The sequence below is a fragment of the Microcaecilia unicolor genome, chromosome 8 (genome assembly GCF_901765095.1).
Source record: "Microcaecilia unicolor chromosome 8, aMicUni1.1, whole genome shotgun sequence".
NCBI lineage: Eukaryota > Metazoa > Chordata > Amphibia > Gymnophiona > Siphonopidae > Microcaecilia > Microcaecilia unicolor.
In genome coordinates this window covers 227212909-227232987 of record NC_044038.1, presented here as the reverse complement: position 1 = coordinate 227232987, position 20079 = coordinate 227212909, and the positions used below count along the sequence as shown (strand labels likewise).

At 44.0% G+C, this 20079-nt stretch overlaps 1 protein-coding gene across 2 annotated transcripts in view; it reads right to left on the bottom strand.

Moving 5' to 3' along the window:
- Positions 1 to 20079, bottom strand: part of ZNFX1 (zinc finger NFX1-type containing 1) — a 55251-nt gene that overhangs the window by 15513 nt on the left and 19659 nt on the right. For both annotated transcript variants that reach the window (XM_030211438.1, XM_030211439.1), the window contains 8 exons: positions 16610 to 16753; positions 15862 to 15979; positions 13204 to 13460; positions 11014 to 11153; positions 8299 to 8453; positions 5286 to 5431; positions 4428 to 4538; positions 3071 to 3166 (listed from right to left, as the gene is read on the bottom strand). In XM_030211438.1, the coding sequence (XP_030067298.1) occupies positions 3071 to 3166; positions 4428 to 4538; positions 5286 to 5431; positions 8299 to 8453; positions 11014 to 11153; positions 13204 to 13460; positions 15862 to 15979; positions 16610 to 16753 (1167 nt within the window). The remainder of the gene's footprint in view (positions 1 to 3070; positions 3167 to 4427; positions 4539 to 5285; positions 5432 to 8298; positions 8454 to 11013; positions 11154 to 13203; positions 13461 to 15861; positions 15980 to 16609; positions 16754 to 20079) is intronic.

Genomic DNA, 20079 nt, shown 5'->3' with positions numbered 1-20079 from the left:
TACACAGTCTGTGCCCTGAAAAGGACAGGTACAAATCAAGGTAAGGTATACACAAAAAGTAGCACATATGAGTTTATCTTGTAGGGCAGACTGGATGGACCATGCAGGTCTTTTTTCTGCCGTCATTTACTATGTTACTATGTTTTTGACTGATGAGGAACCTGCACCATATTTCTTCATAGAAAAAAAGTACCTATATGAAATATGTGTCAGTCTGCTTTTCACAAGTATTGATTATTTATAGTGAAAGCAGAGTTTCTGAAGTCTTTTCTCCATCTAAAAAGATACGCGGAGAGACAGATCTTGCTATTGTTAAGATTGAACATCATTTTTAATGTAGGCAATTGGAACTTGTACGTTTTTGAAATTTACATCTGCTCTTTTTATATTTTGTACGGTACAAAGGGATTTGTAACTTTCTTTTTCTTTAGTTTTGTACTGTATGCAAAGTATGTCTTCTATGGGGTTCAGTTTGATTTTTGTCTACATATTTCTATTTTTAGTTTGTGTTTGCTTATTCTATACTTTATGAGGGGCTATCTCTGTTTTTATGTGAAAAAGGCCCGGTATTCTGTTAGCATCAAGTGTTTGTGTAGGGCTGATCTGTACTAATCCAGCTTGTTTTGTTTTCTTCTACCTACTGCAATGCTCGGGGTGTTTTTTTTTTTTTTCTAGGAAGGACCTTGTGTGACCCCCCCCCCCCCCCCCCCAGAAGTTTGCTTGTAAACATACTAGAGTCAGTGGGCCAATTTGTTAAGAATATTTTTTACTTTGTAGTAAAAAAGTAGTTTTAAGAGTTGTACTTTATTACTTGAGTATTTTCTTTGGACAAGACTTTCTACTTTTACTTCACTACTTTTGAAGGCAGTACTTTTACTTTTTACTTAAGTACTTTTAAAAAGTAACAAACCCATCTCTGGGGATACACTGTCGAAACACCGCATCCCGCTGATCAGTCTGCTCAAGTGCTGGAGTGAACTGGTTGTTAGAGCATTGCACTGGGGGATTTGAGATCATGATTCTCCTGTACCTCTGACTCTGTGACTTTTGGCAAACCACTGGGAAGACAATATTCAAAAGTCATCTTCCCAGCTAAACTGGCTATCTAAAAACTGTCCTACGTGTCGGGATCAACAACACGCAGACTTGTGTCCAGGTGAAAAAAATAGGTGGTTCCAGGGGCGCATGATTATAATTTCAAATCTGCACATTTTAATTTCGAGGGGAAAAAGGTACATGTGCAGATCTCTGCAGGTACTTTTTCCTAGGGTAACTATTAAAAGGGAAAGCCTGCCACACTTTCCCCTTCAAAACTGGTGCAAAACCCATGAGTAAAAGTACCCACAGAATTTTCAGCAATGTGCCCCATTTTGAAAATTGCCTCTATTTATCTTCCAGTACATCTAGGATCCAGCTGAAAACAAATCATTTGTTTTCATCCGATATTCTCAGCCAACAACTTTTTTTAGCGGGGAATATTCAGCTCACGACAGTCAGCGGCTCGCAAGCTGCTTCCAGCTGCGGGCTGAGCACATGCGGCTCCAGGCATTGAACATCTGGGTATAGAAAGTTTTAACAAACATAAACACACTAGTAAAAGAGGCCCGTTTCGTAGAGGAATGAAATGGATGCTAGCAAGGTTCCACGCCCCCCTCCCTACCTCCCTCTCTGTCATCTGAGTTCCAGCCCCTCTGTCATCCGAGTTCCAGCCCCCCTCCCTCCCTCTGAGTTGCAGGACCCCCCCCCTGCCCTTCGAGTTCCACACCCTCCTCCCCTTTCAAGCTGCAGGACGCCCCCCCTCCCCTTCAAGCTGCAGGACGCCCCCCTCCCCTTCAAGTTGCAGGACACCCCCCCTCCCTCCACTCCCCTCCCCTTCAAGTTGCAGGACGCCCCCCCCTCCCTCCACTCCCCTCCGAGTTCCATGCCCCCCCTCTTCTCAGAGTTCAATGCCCCCGCGCCTCCCTCCCTCAAGGTGCAAGCAGGACCTGTCCTCCGGCAGCCCCTCGCCTTCTTGCGTGCCGGCTATAATTTAAAAATTGTTACCTCGGGGTCCGGCATCAGCATTGAATGCGAGCAGCGCTACAGACTGCCTTCCCATCTGTCTGCGCTCTGCCTCTGGTCCCGCCCTCATTTCCTGTTTCCGGAAGGGTGGGACCAGAGGCAGAGCTCAGACAGATGGGAAGGCAGTGTGAAGTGCCGCTCGCCTTCAATGCTGATGCCAGACCCTGAGGTAACAATTTTTAAGTTAAAGCTGGCACGCAGGAAGGCGAGGGGCAGCCGGAGGACAGGTCCTGCTTGCACTTCGAGGGAAGGAGGCGGGGGGGGGGGCGTGGAATTCGGAGGGGAGTGGAAGGAGGGTGGGGGGGGGGGGGGGTCGTCCTGTAACTTGAAGGGGAGGGCGGGGGGGCGGACTGCTGAACTGGGAGGGGATGGAGATGGTGGTGCGAACTCGTAGCGCCCATGCTTGAGACACGTCGCGGTTTCCCAGGCAACACAGTGACATCACCGGAAGGCTTCAGACATTACGAACCGGGCTTCAACTTCCTGGCAGTCAGCTTCAGAACGTTGGAGGTGCAAATTATTATAGCAGATCTGTGCTGGTCCAGAAGTTAACCAGACAACCATGCACAGTTAACAACTGTTTTGTTCTCCTAACTTTATGCAGTTCCTTAGCCAATCAGTGATCTGAATATTGCAGCTAAGTTGATAATCTGCCCCATCCTGCTCCTAATTTAGTAGGTCTTTTACAAAGGCGCACTAGCGTTTTTAACGCACGTTAAAAATAAGCATGCGCTAAATGCTAGAGATGCCTATATATTTCTATGGGCGTCTCTAGCATTTAGCGTGCACTAAAAACATTACCGTGCCTTTGTAAAAGACCCCCTCAGCTGGTTAGAGGATGACCGGTTCGTGAGGATATTCAGCAGCACTATCTGGTTAAGTACCACTGTATATCGTGGACCAGCTAAGCTCAGCAGGGTTTAACGGGGCAGGAGCCTCTTCTGCCAAGTTAAACCCTTTATCATCAGCCCCTTAACTTTTCAGCATGGTGTTACATCACGCAGCTCACCTTGATTGCTTCGTAATCCAGAACCGAGGGGTGGTTGGCAAGTTCTTCATAGATATGAGGTGTCAGGAGTCGGGCAATTTCCGGTCTCATACGGTGCTGAGAACATTAAATACCATATTTAAGAATGAGGACCCAGGCTGCTTTTGCATATATAACATGCGTCATCTCTGTTTTGAGGGTGCATTAAACAGATTTCACACACAAACAGCATGCATCATTGATTCCAAGCACCGCACTTCATTTTCCCTTCTGCTCAGTTACAGAAAAAACATCGAACAGGCTCTCTTTTACCTGCTCCCCTCACTTTCCGTTATTTTCTAAAACAGGGGAAGGCAACTTTTATACACAGAGGGCCACATGAATTTCAGTACTACCCCTAGTGGGCTGCAACATTTTATGATATCTGAAATGGAAACGCACAGAGCGCCTTAGACCACCTGTGATCAATAAGAAAAATTTAAGTAAAAACGACGGAAACAAACACTAGGGCTGTGCTGAAAATATTTGCAAAATATAGTGCTTAAAATCGCCAAAACTCTGACTAATGATGTTTTCTGTGTATCCTTCCCATGGTTTTGGGGGGGGGGGGGGGGTCACATAAAGTTCAGTGGAAAGCCACAGGTTGTCCACCCCTAGTCTAAAACATAGTGTGGATTACTCTGCTCTCCAAGCAACAAAGGTGTCAAGGAAAACCTGGCCAAGATCATGGCAAGATTTCACCTGAACACTACCATTGTTACTTTCATCTTCCTTTACACCCTATGACTTTCCACTACAGCCAATACATATTTATCCTGTGGTATCACACACACATTCATCTCGTGGCCTGTCACTCCAGGTCCACAACCTCATGGTCCCTCAGTCCAACTCCTCTCACCGGAATACCCATTCACCCTTTGGCCTCGTACTCTCCACAGATCCCTACCTGCCCCACAAATTTGTATACTCCATATAAGTGCAGTCTTGTAAAGTATTCTTCCTTCTCACATAGTATTACTAACGGAATGAAACATAACCCTTTCTCCTAATGCTCCCACTGTTAATCTACTACCCTACCAGATGTTGCACGCATTGTCCCTAGAACACAGCTGACTCCAAAACAGACAGATCCACATCTGGCATCACTGATACTGGGCACAGTTCTGCATCTTATCAGTAGGACTGCATTTTTCTTTTTTTATTGAGGGGGGAAGGGGTAACGTGTATGGCAACCTGCGCATTTCCCAGACAATGTCAATAGCTGCACTGGTCTCCTATTTTTTTTTTTTTTTGCCTGCAGTGTCCCATACCCCAGAAGCAAACAACCATCTCCTCATTCTTTTTATCTTTTCCACCCTGTTCCCTCCCAACACTTCACCTGGTAGTTCAGGCGGACAAAAGGCATGTTGACCCTGATCAGACGTTCAAAGAGTGACACCTCCAGGTTAAAGTTCTTGGCCAGGTCGTACACATTAGCACTGGGCTGCAACTGAAAGAAACAGATTGTCAAAATCACAGAATTTCTTGTTTTTAGTTTATTTATGTTTATTCCATAACTTGATATACCGCCTTTACTTATAACAAGGTCAAAGCGGTTTACATAAAACGATATTTTAAAAAAAGTCAAGGAAAATCAGAAAAGAACTCCATTAAAACAGGAAAGGACCCATTCACAAAAACCATACGGCAAGAAAATTAACACTCCAAGGGCAAACTGAAAGCAAGTTAAAAGAAACAGCTTTTCAGGAGCAACTTGAACTTAGAGAAAGCTCGGATCTGATGTATGGTAGGAAGTTGTTCCAAAGATCCTTACCCAGGAAAGTTTGGCTTTAAGGATAGAATTAATGTGACCTATGTGTTTTTTAGTAGAGAGGGCTCAGAGAGCCTAACCATTATGGCTTATTTTGTTTTTTAAGGGCTTCCTTCACAGGGAGGTAAGCTGTAAAGAAGGAAGAAGGTACAGTGAAACCTCTGTTTTCATCGATAATCCGTCCGAAAACAATCAGCGAAATCCGAAACCGAAGAAAACCGAGGCAATTAACGAGGACGCCCAAAATCGGGAGAAGGACGTCCATCTTCCGATACAAATTGGGAGATGGACGTCCTTCTTTTTCGACAAAATCCGAGGCAACCGATGAAAACCGAGACAAATTTCTAGTCGAAAAAGTCAACGAAATCCGAAACCGACAAAAACCGATGTCAACGAAAACCGAGGTTTCACTGTAGTTGCACTTACTTGCTGGTGGTCTCCGATGAGGATCAGGTGCTTGCATGCTTTGCTCAGTGTGGTAATAGTGTGAGCCTCTAACACTTCAGCTGCCTCCTCAACAATCACAATCCGTGGATCCACCTTTTGCAGGATCTGGCGGTATTTTGCTGCACCTGAGAGAAGCAAGAGGGGAATCTCCCTGAGCAGCCTGCAATTAGCTTTCCGCAGTTCGTTTGAAACCCCAAAGCTCCAAAATCAATCTGAAAATCCATTCCCTCTGGTTTAGATTAATCTTAGAAAGGGAAAAATATACCTGAGGAAAGGCGGGATGGCCTCTCTACTTGTGACAAATGCCAATAGAGTGGGTCAGAGAACCCCTAGAAATCGTAACAGCTCCCAAAAGAGCCTCTATCAGTCCTAAAAAAAGCACCTGGCATGTCTCAGTCCATTGCCATTATACCCTAGTCCAGTGGTTCTCAACCCAGTCCTTGGGGCACACGGGATAGCCACAATGAATATACATGAGAGATTTGCATGCCAAGGAGGCAATGCATGCAAATCTATCTCATGCATATTCAATTGTGGATATTCTAAAAACCCGACTGGCTGGGGAGCCTCCAGGACAGGTTGGGAAACCTCTGCTCTTTGCCCATAGCCTTTGGCTTACCCCCTTTTTCCTCTGCAAACAGCTGTTTTTGAAGTGGGCAACTCTGTGAATCGGAGTGCCTCAACACAGAACAGACCAAACTACATAACAGCAAGGGAGATCAAGTTTCCAGGTTGGCAGCATTTTTCAGAGGAAGCTGGCATATCTTTCAGAAAGAACCAATCATGGGTGACCTCAGCACCCTTACATTCCTAAACACCCAATGTATCTGAATGTTACTCACCTTGAGCTATTACTGAAAAAGGTGTGAGCAAAGTCCAAATAAATAAATAAATCTCTCTATATAAAACACACCTCCAACATTCTAATGAAGCCTCACTTTCCCAACGTTCTAAAAGTGAGGTGGCAGAGACCACTTTTTTGCTCCTTGAGTGTCTGCCCCGCCCACGCATCAAACGTGATGACGACGGGGGCAGAGCAATGACACTCCTCCCCCCTCCCTCAGTCGCTGTCCTCTCACTCTCAGCACCGTCTACCTGCCTTTCTCGGCACTCCAAACTTCACTTTAACACTGCTGCGCTGAAGGCATCCTGCTTTTCTCACTCACCCAAACACACTCTCTCTCTAACATCCGACCCATGAACAGCACGTTATGTCAAAGGAGGAGAGAAACTAAACACAGATGGTTCTGCCAGGTAAAGCAGAATTCCTTCATCACAGCATGCACAATCACAGAATTTGGCCAGCATTTCAGGCATAATATTTACTTCATTTAAATTTCTTATGTACTGCCTGCAAGCTCTTGAAACACTGTACGTCACTCTCTCTCTCTCTCATACACTCTCTCGGTCTCACAGGGAGTCTGTGTATCGCACACACTCTCTCACACACACTGTATCTTTGTAAAACACACTCTCTCTCACACTCACTGTGTCTCACATCCGCACTTGCACACACTCTCATTCTCACACACACACACACTCTATCTCTCACAAACACACTCGCACCCACACTCACTCTCTCTGTCACACACACGCACTCACACATTCACTCTCTCTGTCTCTCTCACATAGTCACTCTCACACACACTCTCACAAACATACACAATCCCAGGAAAACCTTGCTAGCGCCCGTTTAATTTGTGTCAGAAACGGGCCTTCTTTACTAGTAAATAAATAAGATAGTTACTTAAGCCATAGTATTAATACTGACATTTATAAATAGAAAATAAACAACTGCTTTAAACAAAGGATGAAATGGTACTCTAGAACAGTGGCTCTCAAAACGGTCCTGGGAGACCACCAGCCAGTCGGGTTTTCTGGATATCCTTAATGAATAGGCACTTGTAAATTCAGGGATATATATCTTTCAAATAGCTGTAACTAATGATATGAAAACTACAAAATCTCTGACAACTATTGCTCAGTCTCTGATTTATTATAAATTATTCTTTGACAATGATCCTCTTATACCCATAAACTCACTCATACACACCACACCTCATACATACAACAAATATCCCCTAAATTTGAACTTTAGAATGTTAGCACCCATTGCAAAAACAGGGAGATCACATATCTCTATCAGGACATACCGACACATCAGCAAGCTGAATATTACTTATAACAGAGCTAACATATGTCTGTGAAAACCATGTCCTTGAATCAAACTGTCCCGTGGATTTTATCGGGTGCACCTCTGCTATTATGTCATTCGTTACAATGGTTATCACGCATTCCCATATAGTGATACCGTCCTTCCTGGTTGTAACAGTTCCTCAACTCTGTTAATCTTCCACCGGTGTCCACAACAATTGTATTCAAATCAGTGTAATTCTCCAACGTAGTTGCTTGGTACCCTATGTCGATACTGCTTAAGTTTCATCTTCCTTTAGAATAGTAATCACGTTTCACTGCATGTGTTTGGCTCATCAGACCTGTCACTTCCATTATATGCAAATCTCTCATGCATATTCATTAGGGATATCCTGAAAACATGACTGGCTGGTGGTCCCTCAGGACAGGTTTGATAACGGAAGATGGCATGAGCCGCCAATCTGGCCCTTTTTGTGGGCTGAAGCCAGTAGGTGGAGTTTTATCACCCTATCAATTTCATTGTTTTGGGTGTACCAAGATGACGGCAGCTGCTGCAGTGGAGAGAATTAAAACCTCCTTGGTTAGGTGGAGACCGGCTTCAGCTTTGTTACATAATGTCATCTCCTGTTATCAAGACTCCTTGAGAACTACTATGCTAGAAGAGACTGCCCTACCACCCTGCACTTCAGTTTCCTGCTGCCTTATTATAATTTATTTTTATGTATTTATTATTTGAACTTGGTTCATGCCTTTTTCAGTTGTTGCCCAAAACGAGTTACATTCCAGTACTCGTCTCATCTTAGTTCTTTCCCAGGTGGATAAAATCTCCTTGTCTAACCTGTGGTTGTCATCCCCACAACCTTGGATTCTCTCAGAATTAAGAGGTCTTCTTGAAGTCTCAGCTCAGCTAGTCTGTCAGCTGCTTCCTGGTGTTCCTGCTCATGTTGCAGAATCTTCCTTCGTATGTCAGACTGGTACAGCTGCAACCAGTGCCTGTAAAAGAAAATTCAGATTCAAAAGCAATGGGTATTGACGAGAAAACCTTCATAAATAAGAGCAGTCCATGAGAAGATCCATGAGGAACAGAGGTATTGTGGGACTGGCCCACTAAATCAATGATAACACTACGTGCTGCCAATGGGAGATCAAGGTGCACCTGTTGGAAGTTATTCTCTGAAGCAGCCAGGAGTTCGGGTGAAACAAAGATCTTTGTTGGGAGTGGGGAGTATGGATTCTGCAGCGTGAACTGAGCTATTTATGAAAGTGCTAAAGTGATGTTCGAAGAACACCAGTGGAGGATGTTAGTTTTGAAGACTACTGCAGATAAACGGCATGTTCTAGTGCATATGAAGGTTTTGGTTTATTCCGCTGTGAAACCCATTTGATGAATATATTTTATGCTCAATGGATAGAGTGGTTTTTTTTTTGTCAATGATAGTACTGAAGACAGCAGTTGTTCATGGGTTCTTGACAGCTGTCATTTGTTTGAGGCCTTTTCTCCATCTTGAGTCTGGTATGTGGTGGGTTTCTGGTGGAACACCTTTTTGTCTGTGGCAATTTAAACGTTGGTGCTATGCTTTATTGGTGTATTGGCCAACCTGGAATTATATTGTGAGATCAAGGTCTGAGCCCGTTTTCTTGCTTTTTTGAGCTGACTGGGGCTAGAGATGCTACAGAGGCTGTGTTCACATCTAGAGGGAAGGAATCCCAGCCATCACAGTACAACATCATCTAGCACCCAGACTTGATGTGCAAGGGCATAGGTTCTGGAAGAAGCCTGGTCCTTGGTCAAATACTGTCAATACAATTTCTAGTCTAGACAGAGGGGTTGGTGGTTAAAAAAGAGGAAATTGCTCCTGCTCAGTGTGTGGCACCAGCCAAGAAAGCAAATAGAATCTTAGAAATTATTAGGAAAGGGATAGAAAATAAGACAAGGAATATTATAATGACTCTATTGCTCCAGGTTGTAACCTCACCTTGAGTACTGTGCACAGTTCTGGTTGCCATATCTCAAAAAAGAGATAGTGAAATTAGAAAAGGTTAAAAGAAGGGCAAACAGAATGATTAAGGGGATGGAGCTTCTCTCAGACGAGAAAAGACTTAAGAAATTAGGGCTCATTAGCTTGAAAAAGAGATGGCTGAGGGGGATATGATAGAGATCTATAAAATCTTGAGTGTTTAAATGTGAATCAATTGTTTACTCTTTCAAAAAGTACAAAGATGAGGGGATACTCCATGAAGTTATACTTTTAATACAAATAGGAGAAAATATTTTTTTCAGTCAACGAATAGTTAAGCTCTGGAACTCACTGCTGGAGGAGGTGGTAACAGCAGTTAGCATATCTGGATTTTAAAAAAGTTTGACAAGTTCCTGGAGGAAATGTCCATAAACTGACAGTAAGGTAGACATAGGAAAAGCCACTACTTATCCTTGGGATCAGTAGCATAGAATCTTACTACTCTTTTGGATTCTGCCAGGTATTTGTGATCTGGATTGGCTGCTTTTTAAAGCAGGATATTGGACTAGATGGACCACTGGTCTGAGCCAGCGTGGTTATTCTTTATGTCAAATATGTTTTTATGTTATTGTTCAAAAGTCAGCATATTACTACTACTAATCATTTCTATAGCGCTACTAGACATATGCAGCGCTGTACACATTATATGCAGGTACTTTCTCTGTCCCTAGAGGGCAAACAATCTAAGTTTTTGTACCTGGAGCAATGGAAGGTTAAGTGACTTGCCCAAGGTCACAAGGAGCTGCAGTGGGAATTTGAACCAATGTCGCCAGGATCAAAGGCCACTGCACTAACCATTAGGCTACTCCTCCACTGAGTAGGAACATTATCAACTACATAGTCAAAGTATTTAAGAAAGCTTAACAAACTCTAGGAGATAAAGTCTGCATGTAGGGAGTCTAAATAGTCACAAATTGTTTCTTATTTTTCACACCAAGCATGATTATTCTTCGTAAATATGAATAAGCTGATGGAGCCATAACTCTAGCAGAGGCCAGGTTTAACTGAGCTGGGAGCCTAAGGGGGTAATTTTCATAAGGAATTTATGAAGGCAAATCGTCATTTACCCATGAAAAATCTCCATTAGAAGTTACCTCTCTTTGGGTAAAGGAAGAATACTGGGGTGGGACCAGGTGGGCTGGTTGAAGTACATAAGTACATAAGCACTGCCACGCTGGGAAAAGACCAAAGGTCCATCAAGCCCAGCACTCTGTCTCCGACAGCGGCCAATCCAGGCCCCAAGAACCTGGCAAAAACCCAGAATTTAATAACGATCAATGGACTTTTCCTTCAGGAATCTGTCCAGACCCTCTTTAAACTCAGCAAGGCCAGCTGAGTTTAAAGTACATGTCAGAGTTTCATTTTACAAAGTATGCAAGGTAAAAGCTTATAGACCTAGGAATACTTTCTTCCCACAGACCTGCACGCACTGTAACCTCTCTCAAAAATGACCTCCCCCCGCTGCAGAAGGAAACTGGGGGGGGGGAGCACAATAAAAGAAAAAGAAGTGGAGGCATTAAGAGGAAGAGACTCACCTGTACAGACGCCAGCGAGAATTGAGATCCAGACTCCAAAGATCCCAGATATCAATGAGCTCCGCTTCTGTCATGGCATTTAATTTACGAAGCTCCACCTTCACCTTCTGTTTCATTTTCTTCTTCTGGTCCCGATGCACCTATTACAGCAACATAAAGGAATCTTTCACTTGCTCATCTTCCAATGTGGTATATATCATTCAGTGTAAAAAACGTAACAAAGGATGCTATATTGGAGAAACAGGCCAGATGCTTAAGACAAGATTCAATTTACATAGACATCACATGAACAATACAGCCAGTAGGGCCCCCACCCCGGTGGGACAGCACTTCACAGAACCAGGACACTGTACCAGTGATTTCACAGTGAGAATCCTCAAAGGTAACTTTAAAACCATACAAGAACGTAAGACCTTTGAAGTCAGAATGATTGAATATTTTAACACCCAACAGAAAGGACTTAACAAGGATCTGGGGTTCCTAGCCCATTATAAACCATAAAGCTGTATGTCTCTCCACACCTCACCTATCCACACCCATCCTGTTAGAATATCAATGCTATGCTTTGATGTCCCCATGCATACCTCCTACCCACTCCCCTCCTCCCACCCTGTCAGACTGTCATAGTAATGCTTGAATGTTTTCACTTATATACACTGTCAGCTAGCACATTTGCTTATTTCCGATCTGACGAAGAAGGGCAACCTTCGAAAGCTAATCAAGAAATGTATTAAGTTATGGCCAATAAAAAAGGTATCATCTTATTTTCTTTTCCATATTTTATTTTGCTTGATTTCTATTGATAACCTAGTGTTCAAAAGAAATACTACATGGGAAGCCTGTGAATTGGGACTCTGAGCTGCTTTTCTCTCTCTAAAAAAATAAAGAACCTTATTTAGAACCAGAAGCTCTTTCTTCTGTAAATGAATGGCTCTTAGGGGTAGGTGGCAATTTAGAATTATTTCATTCACAGAGGGGCTGGTCAACCCTATCAGAGCAGAGAAGTCGCTCAAAAAGTCCACTATACCATCTGTTCAACCAAGACCACTTAAGAACCCAGGCAGAGCATGGAACTCGCTTACCTAAAAACAGGCTCCATTTCCACTCCTTACTGTACAACCTATACTCCAGGAGGATGAATTACTGAAAGAGATATTCCCATCCCCACCAGTACTGGCCTTCCTACAACCACCCAACTTAAAACACAATCTAATCAGAAGTAAACTTCCATCACAGACTGAAAAGAAACAGAAGGGCACACGTCCCTGTAATTTATCCAGTTGCAAACTATGCCAAAACATTTCACAGGACCCCACAGTCATCCACAAAGGAAAGATATTTAACATAAAGGAATCTTTCACTTGCTCATCTTCCAATGTGGTATATATCATTCAGTGTAAAAAACGTAACAAAGGATGCTATATTGGAGAAACAGGCCAGATGCTTAAGACAAGATTCAATTTACATAGACATCACATGAACAATACAGCCAGTAGGGCCCCCACCCCGGCGGAACAGCACTTCACAGAACCAGGACACTGTACCAGTGATTTCACAGTGAGCATACTGAAAGGTAACTTTAAAACCATACAAGAACGTAAGACCTTTGAAGTCAGAATGATTGAATATTTTAACACCCAACAGAAAGGACTTAACAAGGATCTGGGGTTCCTAGCCCATTATAAACCATAAAGCTGTATGTCTCTGTTGATCACCCCACCCTTCACCTATCCACACCCATCCTGTTAGAATATCAATGATATGCTTTGATGTCCCCATGCGTACCTCCGACCCACCCCCATCCTCCCACCCTGTCAGACTGTCATAGTAATGCTTGAATGTTTTCACTTATATACACTGTCAGCTAGCACATTTGCTTATTTCCGATCTGAGGAAGAAGGGCAACCTTCGAAAGCTAATCAAGAAATGTATTAAGTTATGTCCAATAAAAAAAGGTATCATCTTATTTTGTTTGATTTCTATTGATAACCTTAAGAGTGGACTAACACGGCTACCACACTCCTCTATCAAAGACACAGAAATGGGGAGGGGACCGAGACTGAGTCTTAGTCTGAAACATTATCATTTCCCATCTGCCTGCCTTTCCAGCCCCTCCTTCTGTCATTTTGGTTTTCCTTCCAGTGTGGATGCTTAATTCAATTGATTCCAGGTGATCACAGATTTACCTACCTCCCACTTGCCTTCTGCTTGATTTTTCCCAGTGGTGTCCTCAGCCCTACCACCTCCACCCTCGTTCTCCAGTTCCATGGCAAGCAGCAGATTAGCCAGTTCCTTCATATCATCATTTTCTTTCTTCTTCCGGGACTTTACTGCCTCATCATCCTCTAGCACGCGGTCTGCCTGGATCAGGTCTGCTTCCTCTGCAATGTCAATCAGTTCATCTTCATCTTTACCTTCCTCTTCTTCATCTGCTTCCTGTTGACCAGCTGGAAGTGAATCCAAGAAAACAATGATGACGAGTGTTTTTAGGAAGACAGCCAGTGCATGTAGCATGTTGTTTATCAGGGGCAGCAGAATGTCTTTTGTTTAGGGTTCCTACCAATGTTTCCTTTAAGGAGTGGCCTTGGTGTGTGCAACAAGTTTTAAAAACCAACAATTTTTGAGCACCAGTATTACTACTACTACTTAACATTTCTAAAGCGCTACTAGGGTTACGCAGCGCTGTACAATTTAACTTAAAAGGACAGTCCCTGCTCAAAGAGCTTACAATCTAAAGGACAAGTGAATAGTCGGTTCGATAGGGGCAGCCAAATCGGGCAGTCTGGATATCCTGAAGGTAAGAGTTAGGTGCCGAAAGCAGCACTGAAGAGCTGGGCTTTATGCAAAGACTTGAAGATGGGCAGGGAGGGGGCTTGGCGTAAGGGCTCAGGAAGATTGTTCCAGGCATAGGGTGAGGCGAGGCAGAATGAGCGGAGCCTGGAGTTGGCGGTGGTGGTGAAGGGTACTGAGAAGAGGGATTTGTCCTGTGAACGGAGGATTCGGGTGGGAACGTAAGGGGAGATGAGGGTAGAAAGGTAGTGAGGGGCGGCAGACTGAGTGCATTTGTAGGTAAGAAGGAGAAGCTTGAATTGAATGCGGTATCTGATTGGAAGCCAGTGAAGTGACCTGAGGAGAGGGGTGATATGAGTATATCGGTTCTGGCGGAATATAAGACGTGCAGCAGAGTTCTGAACGGATTGAAGGGGGGATAGATGGCTAAGTGGGAGGCCGGTGAGGAGTAAGTTGCAGTAGTCAAGGCGAGAGGTAATGAGAGCGTGGACGAGAGTTCGGGTGGTGTGTTCAGAGAGGAAAGGGCGAATTTTGCTGATGTTGAAGAGGAAGAAGCGACAGGTCTTGGCTATCTGCTGGATGTGTATATAGCACACCAAAAAAAAAAAAAACATTTTTGTGAGCAACCATTTAAAATCTGTGAGCAACGCTCCTAAAATATATGAGCAATTGCTCATGCACTCTGCTAAGAGGGAACATTGGTTCCCACCCTGACCGACACTTATTTAATTTTATGTAAATCATATAAAGTATAATTATCTGTCCTTCTCTCATCCCCCAACCCCCTCCTCCCATTCCCAACATCAGACCTATCTCCAAGCCGCAGCTCCCTTCTCCCAGGCCCAGCATGAGGTCCCTTATCCCACTCCCATCCCTTGGCTCCTGTTCATTCTCTTGTCCCCAATTCCCCTGTTAGGTCTGAGTCCCTTCTGCCACCTGCCCCCAGCATCGGCCCTCTTCTTTAATCCCCACCACCTCCAGCCTTGCATCAGCCCCCAGCAACCATTTCCTATCTGTCCATATGTCAGCCCAACCCCTAGCTTCCTTTTCACATTCCCAGCATCAGCCCCCTTCAACTACCTGTCCGACACCTTTAAATCTGCTGCAGAGCAGGGAGCTCGTTTCTTTGTTCCAGCTGCTCTTGTCTGTCCTCTTGCCACCAGCACTGCACAGGAGCTCAAAGCAGTCTGGTTTTAACAGCCATGAGGTGTCCACAGCTAAAGCCAGGACAGAGCAGCTGGAACAAAGAAATGAGCTCCCTGCTCTGCACTGGATTTAGAGGTGCCAGGGAGGTAGGAGAAGGGGGCAGCTGGCAAAAAACGTTTGGTGGAACAGGGCCCCTATGCCTTCTCTCCCCCCTCCCCCATTCCATTGCCTATGTCATGAAAGTCATTCAAGATTTTGATAGATCACAGTTTTATTGATATATGTGTGTGATTGATTGCTTTTGCCTTTGACTGTTAATTTAAAGGCAGATACAAATAATCACAGCAAGTTATGGGGTGGAGGAAGCCACAGTTCAAATCCCACTGTTACTACTTGTGATTTTGCAAAAGTCACTTAACCTTCCATCAGCTCAGGTACAGATTTAGATTGTTCGCTGTCCAGGATAAGTGCCAAGGTGATCTGAGCAGATTCTGTGGCGCTAGCCAGTAAAGTGTCATTGAGTATCTGGGTAGGACATGGTACAGCATGAGTTAACTGGGTAAGGGCCACTCCTACCCATTAACTCACACTGAATATCAATCCCTGTGTTTTCCTAGTGTCTAAGTTTACGCATATCAAAATTGAGGCAATTTTTGTAAGTACATACTTGAGTGTGTAAAATGCTATTCTACATTCTCATGTCGCCTATCAAAAAATTACTCGCATAATTGTATTACTTTGGCCACATGTACAAATTATGGCAATAAAGTTTCCTGCATCTGAATCTATATATCAATAAATGTATAAATCGTGTTCGTTTCAGACCCAAGAGCACCTTGTTACCTGCGTATTCATGAGTTACGCATGTGTGCATGTAGGAACACATTTACACAGATGCACGTATGAACTTACCTGCATTCTCAGCCCCAGGGTTGTCTGCCATGTTCCGAACAAATGTGGTCACGCCTAGGCCAAGCCATTCCAGTATCATAGACTGCTTCCCACTCTGATAGCAAAATAATTCATCATTCTGCAATAAATCAGTTTGACAAATAACCAGTGAGTTTGGGTTCTGTACTTGTTCTGAATGCAGGAACCAGCACACACAGAAGTTCCGTCACAGCTCGTTAGATTACCACCTGCCCTAACTTGTGTATTGCTAAGGAATATCACAATTAAAGAAGCCTCAGGCATCCCTGGATTCAGTATTCCTGATGGTTAGTGCGGCAACCTGGGGAACTGGGTTCGATTCCCACTGCAGCTCCTTGTAACTCTTGGCAAATCACTTAATCCTCCATTGCCCCAGGTACAAAATAAGTACTTGTATATAAAATAAAAACCATGTTGAATGTAACCACAGAAAGGCAGTATATCAAGTTTCCATTCCTTTCCTGTATCAACTGAAACTGGAAAAACTGCATTCATCTGAAATTCTTTTCCGCAATTTAATTTCAATGTGATTTTACAGTTGGTGGTTTTATTTTATGTATTTTTGTTGTATTGTCTATTTTATGTTTATTTGCTTTTGGATATATATGTAAACCACTCAGATTTGTAGATGAGCAGGATGTAAGATTTTATCAATAAAAATAAACTCTTTTCTGCCGTGCTGGAGCACTGGATTAGTGAAGAGCATTGTGACTGAAAGAGTTCCCCTCACCCGTCCGTTCGTTAGGCTTTCCCAGTGATGTGGTTCAATGTACTTCTCCAGGAATCTTTCTTGGAGAACCCCCCGCATAGAACACTCCAAGTGTTGTCCACCCTCGTGCAGCTTCTGTTCCGACTGCTTCATCTGTCTGGTGATCTGTTCCAAGAAAAAGCACATTGGGGTTTCTTTTAATAACAACTCAGGGGGCCGGTTTTAGGCAGGATGACAGGGGTGGGCGCGCAGGGCCTCGCGCCGCCAGGGGCCCCCTCAGCAGCCTTAGCATCTCCCTCCCACTTCCTGCTTCAGCCGTCATTGCCGTCTCCTGTTCTCAATCTAACCACCTTGGTCAGTTCTCTCCTACTCCCTTTTGGCTCCCTGCAGTGCTGCATTCTTCAATCCGGGCTGCCGGCAGCATCAGTGAGGTAAGCACACTGCCTTCGGCAGCCCGGAAGCTTTCCCTCTGCTGTATTTTCTTGTGTACTTGGTTTTGCATTGGGTAGTGCTTTGGGCCAAATAGCCAGTATATAAACTCCAGATTAGAGTAACCTGTGTTATGTTTTCTTTTTATGTTATGTCTTCCTTGAAATAAGCTTGACCAATGGATATCAAGCAAGGAATACAAAACCCATAATACATCATAAAACGACAGCAGTAAAATACAATGTATAATGAAGGATCGGCTTTCCAGTCCGATGCTCCCAGGCCGTGGAAATAACTCTGCTTGCAAATACCATTATTCCTGTAAGGCAGGATTCGGCAACCTGCAGTACCGGAATCTCACAAGGTTGCTGAATCCCACGGACAATCAAGGCGCAGTAGAAGGTAAACTTTTATCGCACCTTGAAGAATCCCCTCCCTAGTGCTAAAAATAAGTGCTAAGGGGCCGTTTCAGGCCGTGGGAATTAGCCCGAATAACTCCTGCAGTCGCCGCTAAACCTGGATATTATATGCCGGGCCATTTCTGGTGATCGGCATTGAATATCCGGTTTGGTTTTGGGTGGTTAGAAGCTAACTGGCTACGTTGATATTCAGACTTAGCCGGTTATCTTCTAATTGGCCAAAGATATCCCACATATTCACGTAGCCAAATATAGCCACTAAAGTGGAGGTGAAAAATCGGCAGATAGCCGGTTACGTCGGCCAATCTAACCGGATATCTGCTAGCTGCTAACCAAGCGACATTCAGCAGGAGGTAGCCGTCTTTCCCCTGCTGAATATTGCCGGATAACTGGTTAAATGCCTTTGAATATCGGGGGGGGGGGGGGTGGGGGTGGTAAGCTTTTAACTTATTTTTCCCCACCCTAAATCAGCCTCTTTTGCCACTCACGTTTTGTGCTCCTAAATTTAGAAGTTTAATGACATGTTGAGTATACATTTAGGCACTCCATCCTAGGACATTTTTAAAGAGGACAATTTAGGAATTGTAACTCTCAAATGTTAAGAGGCTGTAGTTTTTTTTATATGATCAGGGCTTTCCAAACTTGTTCTGGAGGCCCACCACCACCAGTAAGTCTAATGTTCGGGATATCAACAATGAATATGCAGGAGGTAAATTTGTATATAATGGGTTTCTAAAGAATACAAATTGTTCTCCTACATATTCATTGAAGACCCAACTAGCTGTGAGGATCTCTAGGATTGACTTGGGAAGCCCTGGTGTAGATGCTGTCAGTGTGAGGTAACTGTTAGGATGAACAGAATGGATACAATTTTTTGCTTCATTTAGTGATAGCTACAGTATGTTAGGATAGGGTTACCTTTGAAAGCTCATAAAAAAATGTATTAAGTAGTCCAATAAAAGAGGTATCATCTTATTTTCTTTTCTCTGTTTTGTTGTATTTCTATTTATTGCTTCATTTAGAATCTGTACACCAAGGGATCTTTGAGACCTCGTTAGCATTATCAAATAAGTAGTTGGCGAAGGAAGGAATGTATTGCATCGGTGAAACTTCTTCACGGTGCCAAGAAATTTGATAGTTACCCCATTACTGATAACTGAACACTGGCTACCAATTTCATACCGTGTCACTTTTAAACCACTTACTATAGCCCACCAGGTCTTGTATTCTGGCTTACCCCTTTTTCTCTTCGGGTTCCTACTCCTATATAAGCCCCCCCCCCCCCCCCCCCCCCCCATACACTCAGATCTTCTGTTGGTTGTTCCATCTCATCTGAATATCATGTTTTACTATTCTGGCTCCCACTTTGTGGAGTAAATGCCTATTGATATCCCTTAAAAAATGTAAGAGATTGTTGAAAACCTATTGTTTTGCACCCTACGCCTGGAATAAACTTCCTGAGCCCCTACGTCTTGCCCCATCCTTGGCCACCTTTAAATCTAGACTGAAAGCCCACCTCTTTAACATTGCTTTTGACTCGTAACCACTTGTAACCACTCGCCTCCACCTACCCTCCTCTCTTCCTTCCCGTTCACATTAATTTATTTGATTTGCTTACTTTATTTATTTTTTGTCTATTAGATTGTAAGCTCTTTGAGCAGGGACTGTCTTTTCTTCTATGTTTGTGCAGCGCATCGTATGCCTTGTAGCGCTATAGAAATGCTAAATAGTAGTAGTAGTAGTAGTTAGGCTTTTTTCCTGACAATCTCTCATAATTAAAATTTTGCACTCTTGCTACCTTTCTCTGCTGACCCGTCTTGTCTTATTTCTGCTTCCCTTCCCCTTTTGTGTGTTAGCTATTTACACTAATCACCTTGATCTCTGCTGAAATTTGATTAATTTTGTGCCCCTATTCTACTAACTTTATAGCAGGGGCAGACTGACCGGGCTGTGCCCAAGGTCTTAGAGCAGCAGTGGGGGGGCAGTGCCTCCCCCTGCAGGATCCACATCCATACGTCTGTCTCCTCTCCACCCAGTATGTTTCCCTGTCTTCCACTCTCTTCCCCCTATTCTGCAATCCAGCATGCCCCCCACCAGTCTACCTTAAACAGTGTCTTCTAGGAGGTCCCCAGCAGCGGCAGCAATCCAGAGATGCTGCCAGTGGCCTGCTTGAAGCCTCACTTCTGACAACAGCTGCTCCTGTGTAAACAGGAAGTTACATCAGAGGGGCAGTTCGCATCAGAAGAGAGTAGGCCGCTGGCAGCATCTCCTCTGAATTGCTACCGCTGCCAGACACATTGTGGAAACACCGTTTAAGGTAGACCAGGGGGGTGGGAGGGAAAGAACAAGAGAAAGTTGATGGACCCTGGCAGGGGGAGGGGGGGTGAAAAAAGAAAGATGTTATGCACTTGGGGGGTGGTTTGAAGGGGAGGGAAGAAAGAGTAAAATGATAGACCGGGGGTGGGGGTAGACAAGAGGGAAGAAGAAAGAGAAATGATGGACCCTTAGTAGAGTAGAGGGAAGAAAGAGAGAAGTGATGGACCAGGGGGAAGGAAGAAAGAGAGAGATGATAATCATGTATGCAGAGTGTCACATACGTAAGCATCATTTGTTTGATGTGTCTCAACTGAAGAAAGGTTGAGA